General features: G+C 42.2%; 1 protein-coding gene across 1 annotated transcript; it reads right to left on the bottom strand.

Annotated features, from left to right (window-relative positions):
* Nucleotides 1-579: 579 nt before the first annotated feature.
* On the bottom strand, nucleotides 580-2,689 carry LOC134445624 (retinal cone rhodopsin-sensitive cGMP 3',5'-cyclic phosphodiesterase subunit gamma-like). Its single transcript, XM_063194670.1, has 3 exons — nucleotides 2,595-2,689; nucleotides 2,049-2,089; nucleotides 580-1,402 (listed from the first exon to the last, which is right to left on the bottom strand). Exons 1-3 carry the CDS (start codon nucleotides 2,687-2,689, stop codon nucleotides 1,326-1,328), a joined length of 213 nt encoding a protein of 70 aa, XP_063050740.1. The 3' UTR covers nucleotides 580-1,325.
* Between the last annotated feature and the right edge of the window lie 9,691 nt (nucleotides 2,690-12,380).

Genomic DNA, 12,380 nt, shown 5'->3' with positions numbered 1-12,380 from the left:
CTAACATTTAAATCTACATGGAAATGGACAATAAAAATATCACAGGTGGAAAAAAACAAGGCCAAGCATTTATTTTTATTGTATTTTGGTGGTAAAAGTTATCGGTATCGGTACTCTGTATCGGCACTCTGTATCGGCAAGTGCACAAATTAATGTACTCGTACTTGTATCGGTTTTCAAAAAAGTGGTATTGGTGCACCCCTACTTTTCATGTGTGACTCCAAGAGTGTGGGTCATATGATAACATAGGACCATATGATGCTTGTGACCGGAAATATTGGGAAATAATATTCTGGCAAGCCAGAGAGTATACTATACAACAGGCGTGGGGAACTTTTTTCATTCGGGAGGCCACTTCAAATTCATCCGAGGGCCGTAAAAGTCCTCTGAGGGCCGTACTATGAACACAAACCAGGATTTCCTCCTGCCCTTTAGACTTACATTGAAGGCAGTCGCCTGTTATTATATTATTAAGTGTTACCAGTTCAGTCTGGAAGGCAACAAAAAATATTTTCACTTAGTTTACTAGGTCAGGAAAATAAGACACTCGACTTTATGGGAAAATATTTTATTCACCGTTTCACACCCCTTGTTGACTGTTGTGTAGCCTAGCCGTCTACTTCGACACCCAGCATTTTACTGTATGGCGGATATAGCACATGCTAGACACACATTCATTTATTCATAAAAATCAAGTTACCTTTGTGCACTGCACATATATAAAGAATATACATCAATATATTATAAATATTCTTTAAGGAGAAAAGGCGAGGGTTGACAGCAAGGCCAAAAGGGGAGTTGGGATTTGGATGGATGGGAAGGTGTTCGGGTGAGAGAGGAGGGGGGATGTGGCGGGGTAGTCCTTTGTGTTCTTCATATATTCACACATCAATTATCAATTTGATCAATAATCAAGGTGGCAGGTGCAGTGTCACGCCATAAGGTGATGCTCAACACACCATTATGATCACTACAGGTGAAGACAAAGGATTGCATGCAAGTTTGCCGGAATGTCCCTTGCAGTGTTCAATGCAGAACATGTTTGAGTGATATCAGCTCAAAGATGAATTCATTTTACGGCTGAAAGCTGGAACCTTGTTGTTGCACTAGTCACGCTGGAATCGCACATGACGTCATTCCTCCAGAGTTTTGCTTGCCTTCTACTCGGGAGGTGGTGACTGGACAGCTACAGATGAGTAGTTATTGTGACATCATGAATGGCAAGTGCTGAGGCGACAGGCCTCAGAAGAGAGGAGGTAGATTTTGGAAAAAAGGGATAGATGGATGGACGGGGAGAAGGGAGGGAGTGTGGAAGACAAGGAAGACTACACAATTCCGTATTTAGCCAGGTCGCTCAGCTCCATGTCTCCAAAGGCCTCCCATGGGCAGACCACCGTGAAGTCTACAAGACGGGGAGAGAAGAGGAAAGAAGAGAAAGTGTAAGAAAATGCTCCACCGTAGCGTAATGTATTGACATTAGGGCTGGGCAATATGTTGATATATATCGTTATCGTGATATAAAAGTGTATATCGTGACCTATATCACTCCTATATTGTTTATATCGTGCTAGTAATTTTATCAATTTTATACAATTGAATATCATTTAATTGCATTTCATGTTGTCACAATACGCACTATAAGTTCATGTAACTGTAAAAATAAGAATAAAAAGACCCATTTTAAAGAAAGTTGTTTTGCGAAATGAAATAATAAAGAGTAAATAAAGAGAATAACTGAAAACGTATGTAATTGTGCTATATTGTGATATATATCATTATCGTGATATAAAGTAATCCGGTAACACTTTATTTTAAGGATACATCTATTAGCACGTTTGGTTTGACCTGCAGACCACTGCTTAGTCTGTGGCAGAGAACAAATGAAGGAATTGTCCATTATAGCATTTGCGCAATTGTTAATTGGCTTGTTGTGTCTGTATTACACAGTGTTATGTTAGAGTAGTACTTTATCTTATTATCGTTGACAAAAGCAAGACTGTTTAATGCATCCAAATGATTTGGCAATCAAAGAAGAAGAAAGAAATTACCAGTTCCAAGTCCCTCCATGCCAGGAATGTCATCGCCAAACCTGTGGATGGTGGAAAGAAAAAAGTAAAATTTGTATTTGTCCCATTTATGCCAGACAAAGAATTTGATGCTCCATCTTATCGCATTGCTCTTGCAATGAAAAAAGTGTATTACCGGTACTAACACTTTAACATTTTCCAGGTTCAAGAATGAGAATAAATTCTCTGACTAAGGCGCTCCAATTTTAAATGTCTTTATTAATTTGGCAAGTCCTACATGGACATATTAAAAACAAGGCCCACGCGTAGCGGCATGAGAACCTGGATTGCACAATACCTTGGACTAAAGAGCACCCAAACCCAAGAAACCAACAAACTATCTGGATAAGAGCACGCCATACTCTACAAACATTTAGTTTAATTAAGTTAGTTTAAAACATCACGTGCAGGGTGTCCGCCACGTAACTCCTTCTGGTCAGGCTTGGTACGTATCTATCTCCGAGGTACAGTATTTATCTCTGTATCTATAGTTGACATGGTTTTAGAAGTGTGTGTCCTCCTACTCACCCCTTCTGTCCAGGCTTGGGGGCCTTGCTCTTGAAGACGCGGGCCGCCCTCTGCTTGAACTTGGGGGGTCCGGACTTCTTCTCTCCGTCTGCCATTGCGGTGCTTTTCTGCAAAGAGGACAGATCCCATTTTAGTTTATTTTCAAATACATTTCCCCTATATCTGAGACAGGCATGGGGGCAACTTTTCATGATGAGGAGGGCCACGTCTTTTCATCATCGCCACCATGGGAGGGTCACATGACATGACCACGGATCTGACTACAACTCACAGAGTTGGGGGTGCAGGTGGTTGCTCACTGACTGCCCATATTGTTTGAAGGGAATCGAAGTGTAAATCTATTGGCCAACAGTTTAATTACAGCACATTGATTGCAATCTGGTCATTATTATTTTTTTATTACTGCTTTATCTATGACCCCCGAGCAGAGGCGATTCTAGTGTCAGTGGTGGCCCCAAGCAAAACCCCAAAAGAATGAACATTCGAAACAAATCAGCGCTATTATAGTTTAAAGTTTAAAGTTGAGCTGTTTTTCACCATGTAGTGGTTGGGGGCCCCTGCCTGCCTAGCCTGGTGACAAGATGCGCCTCAGCCCCGGAACCCCCAGTTGCCAATCCCTGGTCTAAGAGATCGCTGATGTCTCATTCGTTGAGGTTCAATTTTACTGCTTTGCAAGACGTTTGTCGAGTGATCATTTGCTCAGTGGGGCTTTAACCTGCCAGGAGCACAATGCTCAGAAATATCATGTGATTCGTACATTCAATAAAGGGAACACTAAAATATCCTACACTGTAACAAATAGCTGTTTATTTACGGAAATTCTGCAACAGCATTCTACTGCTTTTCGAAAAAACAGACAACTACTGTGAAAATATTACTTTGAGTCACATATTGAGCAAAAACAGTAAGTACTACACAATAGCAGTATTCGCCGTTGTGGAAAAAACTAGAGATGCACCGGATCCTGATTTTTAGGATCCTGCCGGATACCAGATCCACTGAATAAGATCCTGCCGGATCCGGAACCGGATACCGGATCCTACAAAAGGTTTGAAACATATAGTCTACTCGCACACGTGGGCCCTTTTTATTACGTTGGCGCAAACTATTGTTTAGACTCATTGGCTTATTGCCACACTGCCTTCAATAGCCGCTTCCAAAGGGATTTCACTCCATGCAGTGATTGGGGTTGTGAAAGACTGAAAAGCCTAGGCTAGACATGCACCAGACCCTGATTTTTAGGTAACATGCCGGATACCGGATCCACTGCTTAAGATCCTGCCGGACCCGGACCCTGTGAAAAACTCTATTATCCTGACGGATCCGGATCCGGAACCGGAACCGGAACCGGAACCGGAACCGGATCCGGTGCATCTCTAGAAAATAACAAGTTATTTTAGGCAGCACCATTGAAACCCATTCATCCTCCACTTGTCCGTGATCACCATCAAACTTCAATACCACCTGAAGGACTGAAGTCATTCTGACTGGTTAAAGATTATCTGATACTATCAAGCATGATGAAACAATTCCTAAGGAAACTGCAATACTTAAAAAGTGATTGATGCAGCAAAGTGTGAGTAGCACATGCATTTTGATAGTGATGAAAGTGTGAATGGCTGAAACATTTTAAGAACTTGTAACACTCTTGCAACAAGCAGCCCCATCTAAACTGTTTATCAGTGCCTGGCCTCACCTGAGTAGGGCTGTTATGCCATTATTCAATTACGGGCGTCACCTGCCAAGGGCCTGATGACTCTGGTCACATGGTACTCTTGCACCTGTATATAAATCTGGACTATCAACACTTCAGTTGCTTGCCTGCCTGCTGGCTGGCCTGCATGGCACAGCATAGCACAAGCTTGCCTACAAGCTTGCTTACATGCTTGCACACTTTCCTCTTTGTGAAAGCTTGCTGTATGTGGCATCATTTGTGGCATTGTGGCATATAATGTGCCTGCTGCAAATTAGGCATTGCTTTGAGAGCTAGCTTGTAGTGCTGCTTGTTTGCTGTGCTACTTGGTGCAAAATATTTTTTAAAGACTGACCAATGCTATATTCATCATTGGCTCATCAAGAGATACAGTAAAAAGCCCACCTTGCACACTATCATTGTAACATAGCACTGCGTACTCTGACATTTTGTTCATGCCCACACTTTCAAAGGACCACCGCAAACCATTTTCTCAATACAGCATTGCGGCATAGTATCATGCTCAAGGCACTCCAGTCATGGTAAACGATGGGAGGGTGGGGTGGTAACATGGCCAGGGTACCACAGTTATGGAGAATGATGGGTGGGGTGGGAAGTTGCCATGGCCATATTCATGAATACAACTATGACCCAGTATTTGCCTGTCATCACACAGTACAATTCAACTTTTTAACTGAAATGTACTGTTATTTTTCTGTAGAGTACTGTTATTTAACAGTTCAATTGCTGCTGAAAAAATGTTATATACTGTGATACATTAAACAGCAATGAGCTGTATTTGATTTTTGGTGTGAAATAACAGTAGAATTACAGGTAAATATAATTGCCAGTAACTGCCGTTATTTTGCAGGGAAATTTTCTTACAGTGTACATATTCATGAAATGTTCCAGTCATACAGTGGAATATGGTTTCACTGATTTCCCGGTTGTCTGATTGCTATTCTGTTTATTTCTGAGCAACATACAACATGCTCAAAGAAACCCGATTTGGATACGCTACACACACCTTCCCAGTTTCCCCCTGACTTTTTTGGATTCGGGTAAATCTTACCTATATGCAAAAAAGTGGCCCAATTTACCTGAATTCACCCCTACATTGATTGTGTTCAATTCAGCACATTGATTGTGCTTTCTCTGTCCATATGTTGCATAAGGCCACTAATGTCTTCTGAGCTGAGCTCATGTGAAAGCTGCGCCAAACCCTGCTCATCCCTCTCCCAAGCTCACCTCACCTCAGCGGTGACCAAGGACAGATTACAGTACGGGGGCCTACCGGGCCCAGCACAGGGGCCCCAAGACTCAAAGGGGCCCTGACATCCAAGCCTATATATTTCAGTCCAAGAAGAGAAGTTCTGAGGCACTCAAGGTTGTATTTTTTTTATTTATTTATTTTTTTGGTACTTTTTATTTGGCTACAATTGCCTACGCGTTTCAGCCTTAAAGGCCTTCTTCTTCAGGGCGTATCGATGCCTCTATATTTTAATTCTCATGCTGTGTTAATGATGTTGTACTTCTAGCAACTGCATGTTCACATTTGCTCAGGGGATCCGGCAACCCCAACAACAACAGGTCATAGCGTTTCTAACATAGGGTCTCTATTGGTAACACCTGGCCTACAACTTTGAATCTTTTTGGAAACTATAGCTACATTGATTGAGGGGTGGGGGCCTTTCTTGCTTGTCTAGCCCAGGGGCCCATGGAGACATGATCCGTCCATGGCGGTGACGTGACACGAGGCTCGCGATGGACCGGCTTAAAGCCCCGGGGCTTAGTTCTAATTTTTGACCCCCCAGTAAGTGCCAAAGACTGGAATCCCCTGAGCTAATGCCCTTACACAAACAACTATATTTAACACTGAGCGACATGGTTAGATTGTCCTTACAGTACATCGCACCTGCTACCTATAGATCAGTGGTGTAGTCTACGTAGAACGCGGGTATACGGAGTATACCCACTTCTAAATTTCAGGGATTTCAGCATACCCACTTAAAATTGATTGATCCATTGTTTTGAATAGCACAAATATATACAGTATACCCACTTCAATAAATGCTCAAATATACAGTATACCCACCATAAAAAAGTAGACTACACCACTGCTATAGATGAATCCAAACTTAGGAGTAGGAGTCACACATTTAGAACCACAACACATCACACATTTAGAAGCACAGAAAGCAACTCATTTACACAGACATCTTGTGTATTCTATATTGTAAATACAACTATGAAAACCTTTTTTTACAGCAACAGATTTCAACCTGTGATCCATTTACTGTTGATCCACAACACAATGCAGTCTTCCCTGAACCAGTGTGTTTTACCTTTACATCATCAGAATTCAATATACTGTTGCTTAATCAACAATCTCTCTCTCTGTCTCTGTCTTTCTCTCTCGCTTGATTGCTCGCTCACATCTCATACCGTTTTTCTATCCACAATGTCCCTACTTCCTTACTTACTGTATCTCCTTACCTTACCTTACCTTACCTTACCTTACGTTACCTTACCTTACCTTACCTTACCTTACCTTCTATCTATGTAGCCTACCTTTCTTAATGTATCTTTTGTCTTTTGCATTGAGGCAATATTGCGACTGTCTGTTAAGGCAATAGTTCATTTCAATAATTCTTTTTCCCAATCGAATCTCACGCACATCCAACAAAGATTGGTTTCGGGTGCAGGTAAAAAAAAAAAGTTATGTCCATAGTTAATGAAAAAAAAACGCACACCGATGAGCTCCCATTTAATTATTTTTGCAATCTCACACAGTCAATTCTGCAGTGCTCATTTAACACTTAGAGAGTTGATTTGACATCATTTGGACTTAAATGAACTCTTTAAGTGTTGAATTAACACTGCAACATTTACTGTGCAGAGAAATGCTCATTTGTATGCAGACTGTCAACGCCACTGGAATTCCACATGAGCGTGTGCTGGATTTGCAAGCAGCACCAACTAAACAGCAGAAAAAACACACAAGCAGAAAAGATCAAATATCAGCACAGGGAAAAGTCACTTACTGTGTCTGCGACGACGCGGTTTGCAGAGGTGTGCCTCTTCTGGATTGGAGAAGAGACGAGGGTGAGAACTTGTCACTTTGTGTGTTGGTGTGTTTAGTCCTGTGTGTGTGTGTCCGTCCTCAGTTTTATACCCTCCGCCCTGCCCTAATCCACCTTAGTGTCAGGTCTATGTGTGGCCTGAGACACCCCCGCTAGCATCACTGGAAGCATCACGCAAAGCTGCACTGGCCATCTGGCATAGCGGGCATTTCCCGGTTGGTCCCGCATAGGCTACTCATGGGCCCCTATTTTCATAAATGTCACATCTCTGAAAATAGGGGCCCAACGAGGGTGCGGGGCCCACCGGTTCTGCACCACTAACTATGGGGGGGAACCCTTTAAACCAAAAAGTGCCCGGGCCATATTTCTCCCCCAGCCCAGTCCAGTCCTGGCATCACGCAATGCAAACCTGTCAGAGGAAGATGGGAGTGCTGCTAAGGGCCGCACGCATATGAGAGATGACATTGATGTGACCGTTAGGTAACCTGCTGGGAGTCAAACATGTGCCCTGTGTTTTGGAGGTTGTGATTTCATGCTCGCTGTGCTATGATTGACGATTCCCTTTTTATGCTTCACTGTTCTATGTTTGCACTATGCACATCCAATAATTGGCAATAATTTATTAAACTAAAGTTTTATACTGAGGTAATATTTTCCATGTCATTTTCCGTGTGTGCATTTCTGAGCCAGTGGAGGACTGCTTGTGCGAACTGTTTATGTTTTGCTACGTCCACATCATAATACTGCATCTCACATCAATTAGTCCACTATGAACTAGGTGTACAGTAAATGCAATGTGCATAAGGTAATATATACAGTATATCCTTATTGCAAAAAGATAGCTGACAATTGCATGAAATTCATACAGTATGGGAATTATACACCCACAAAGCACACTAAAATCACACAATCACACAATTCTGGAACAACACATGTATGTATTTATGCATGCATGAGATGAACACAATAAGACAACAACCCATAAACGAATGTATCGTTCATACGCAAAAGTTCATAAAGGTTGGAGCAGGCTTCACCCAACAAGTTTTTCTTCTTTTGAGAGTGCTGACCAACAGAACTGAAAAATGACAAAAGGTCGCACCATGCATAGGTCCTTTATTATTGTAAGAACCTATGCATGGTGCAACCTTTCCTCGCTCATACTCAACACAACACAACACAACAGTAGAGACATCTTTATGCCCCTCTGACCCCTATGAAATAAGAGGATTCTGCATTGCGTGTGTGTGTGTGAGAGAGAGAGAGAGAGAGAGAGAGAGAGAGAGAGAGAGAGAGAGAGAGAGAGAGAGAGAGAGAGAGAGAGAGAGAGAGAAAGAGAGAGATGGCGTGTGAGAGATTACTAACCACCTGTTAGAGCTTGAGTTAAATCTGAGTTCAGCTTTAAGACAGGTGATCATTATGACCCAAGCAGGTTGTTTGCATTTGTAGTCTATGACAAAGTCAGCAAATCAATGTCAATATCACCTACCTACTGTATTACCTCCACTGCAATACTTGATCTGGTGCTTTGAAGTGCTTCTGGAAAAGTACATTTGTCAATGTGCATTTTTGATTCCCTTAAAAAGTCTCTGCACAATTTGCTAAGTCATGAGTTTGATCCACGTGCAGCACTTCACTAACAGTTTAAAACCCTGCAACCTGTTCAAGAGTTTTGTTAAGTGAGTGATCTATTGTATTCACCTTAGAACCTCTGATTTGAGCAGTAGGCTTGAATATCTCCACGTTAATGTATGTTTTCACATATAAGCCTTGTTTGTGTCTTGCTCTATTTTGTCATGGCAGCCTTTGTTTACGTCAAAGTCAAAATAACTAGCTTAGCTCAACCACAGGGCCTTTCCCACGTACACAGTTTCCCTGTCATCATCATCCTCACCCCCACCTCCACCGTCGTCGTCATCATCATCATCATCATCATCATCATCATCATCATCATCATCATCATCATCATCATCATCACATTAGACCACACCATCATACATACATCAGACCACACCATCATAAACTGCATTGTTTAAAAAGCCCCTTTTGCAATATGTTGGATTTTCTAAGGACCCAGTAGATTCTGAGTATTGAGGTATCGGGGCAAGTGAGGAACTGAATCGGTGTGCCAAAGAGATTGAATTCTTTATTTAAAGTCCCCTACCCCAGTCGATTCTGAGTAATCAGGGTCATTTCAGGACAATATGTATTTTGCTGAGTCTTGTTCTAGCAGTACGTATGCTGTGTCCTGGGCGAGTGTGTTGAGCTAAATGTGTGTGTTTACCTTGTAGGTATCGGGGCAACTGAGGAACTGAATCGGTATGCCAAAGAGGTTTAATTCTCTATTTAAAGTTCCCTATCCCAGTATAGATTCAGATTCAGGTCATTTAAAGTGAAGTGAAAGCCCATTGGGAAACTCCAACTCCCATTGTCATTGTGACACAGCACTCCACAAGCACACAAGTGAACCCTGCACACGGCACACAACGAAATTGCATTTATGCCTCACCCGTGCAAAGGGGGCAGCCCTCAACGGCGCCCCTAGGGAGCAGTGCAGCAGGACGGTACCATGCTCAGGGTACCTACTTGTAATAGCACCGCCGAGTGCCTCGATGTTCAATGCTTTGGTGATGGCAAATTATGTTGTCGTAAAGTTACAGAGGTGCTTTTGTTGTGCGCAGCGTAGCCTACTGTCGGTTGTAGAGAAGAGAGGTCAGAGAAGTGTTTAATGTGCTGTAATCAAGAACGTCTTATTGGCTGTTGTTGTGGTCAATGCGGGATAAAGTCATTGGTGGCAGATGGACTGACGTTAGCAGCCGAGGCCCACTCAATGATTTGATGGTTTCCTCAGTATTGCGCAATATTTCCTGGCTGTCATCACGAATAACAGTAGGGCGCATGTGACGACAAGCAGGGTAGAGAAAGACAGCACATTTGTTGTTGTTTATAAGTTATTATTCTCTTCTTGAGGGCTGGGCTGATGGGGATCTGCACTACGTGGAAACTCTTACTACTTTGTGACGCTTGTCTGTTAGGCTACAAAAGGTCTCCAGTTTTGTGGTGATGGACTTGCACTGGAATGGTTGGTAATCGATATCTGAGAGCATATCCGAGGTTTTAGACTACCTAGTGAACCCTTCTCTAGTGACCCCTTGCATCGTGCACATCTCAAAACAGTTTGGGGTTTTTTTTGTGGAGCAAGCTTGTGTCCCTTTTACTTACATGTTTCACTTGCTGCAAACCTCATCATGGCCTCTTAAATAGAGCTAGGCAAGAACTGAAATCCATGCCTATCGACACCTCTTATTATGCTGACGTCACCTGCGGTATTCTGTATTCTTGTGCTTCCCTAATCAAAATTTCCACCCACCGCTACTGCTCAGTCATGGAGGAGGATGGGGGAGAGTAGGGGTGGGCGATATGACGATATTATATCGTGAATCGCGATATTGAGTAAAAGATCGTCTCGAATCTGCCAAAGTGGAGAAATCGTATAGATCGTCTTGCAGTGAGGATGTTTATTATCAGTATCAGAGTGACGTTTTCTCACTTTTGTTGTTGTCTTCACTTTATTCTTTACATTATTGTATTCCAATTGTACACTTTATGAGAGTGTCATCAGTGTGTTAACATTTTATTGACTGCAAATTACAAATTGCAAGTATATGAAAGTTGTTTTTTCTTGTTTTTATTTTTTGGATGGAAGATCGTGATAAAAAATCGAAATCGTGATTTCATGTTAAAATATCGTGATACAACTTTTTTGCCATATCGCCCACCCCTAGGGGAGAGCACTGGTTAATTACTACCCCCACCAACCTGGCGGGTCGGGAGTCGAACAGTTGTTCTGTAAAATACTCCTACATGCCAGATAATCCTACAAATGGGCAGACCATGGAACGTCAACAACAGCTGATCCTAAGACTGCAATTTTAGCGGAGAACAGATAAATGCAGTACTCAAATTTACAATTTACACAACAAGTGTGTGTTTATTATCGTTATTTGTGTATGTGTGTCTTAGAAATTGAAGTGTGACCCTGGCAACTTAGGCCTACCTAACTGACTCGTTATGCTAGCGGTTTTGCTAGCGGTTTTGCTAACGTTGAATAAAAATCCAGGTTTTTGGTAATACTTGTATCCATGACCATGCGATTTTATTTTCATATCCTTCATCTCGTATATCTAACACCCTGTTTGGTGTTACTGTTTTGTTTTTTACTGTAAACAATATTACGAAGGAAAATATGACAATGTAGGAAAACCTGTCAGAACACCGGCAACCTTTGGGCAACAAGTCTGACGCCCTAACCACTTCCCCATGGTGCCCATTTCAGGACAGTATGGGTGTATATTGCTGAGTCTTGTCCTAGCAGTACGTACTGTGTGTTGTGTCCTGAGGAAGAAGTGAAGCGGGCAAGTGAGTTCAGCTAAATGTGTGTGTTTACCTTGTAGGTGCCGTACAGGTACAGGTAGGGGCAACTGAGCTGAACTGAGGTGCTCGGTATGCCAAAGAGGTTTAATTCTCTATTTAAAGTCCCCTACCTTTGACCAGCAGATCTATTCATGGCCTTGTAGCTATTTGAGGGAGCTGAAGAAGTCAAAGATAGTCTCCCGCTGCCAGTTCAGTTGGAAGTAGTCTACTGCACAAGAAAAGGCAAGGCAGAGTAGAGGGCAGAGGCAAAAGTAGAAGTCAACTAAAAGGAGCCTACAGTGTATACCAGGGGTCCCCAATCTTTTTTTTCTCTGGGGGCCACATTATCGTTCATGACTGTGATCAGGGGCCGGGATCAATCATGTGGGCTTTATACTAGGCCACTAACTGTTATAGCCTTAATTTCTAGCAAAAAATAGCTCATCATTACAAGTGATTTGCAAAAGAAGTGAGTACTTCACACATGTTTTTCAATTTGAAATGCCACAGGTATTCCTTTTAATTTCTAATAACCATGTAAAAATACCAAGGAAAGGTAAGAAAAATATGGTGATTGACAGTTTATGAGTGATAGAG

Source organism: Engraulis encrasicolus, chromosome 1, assembly GCF_034702125.1.
Source record: "Engraulis encrasicolus isolate BLACKSEA-1 chromosome 1, IST_EnEncr_1.0, whole genome shotgun sequence".
In the NCBI taxonomy this organism is placed as follows: domain Eukaryota; kingdom Metazoa; phylum Chordata; class Actinopteri; order Clupeiformes; family Engraulidae; genus Engraulis; species Engraulis encrasicolus.
The sequence above is the reverse complement of the archived record's forward strand: the minus strand, read 5'-3'. Positions and strand labels throughout refer to the sequence as shown.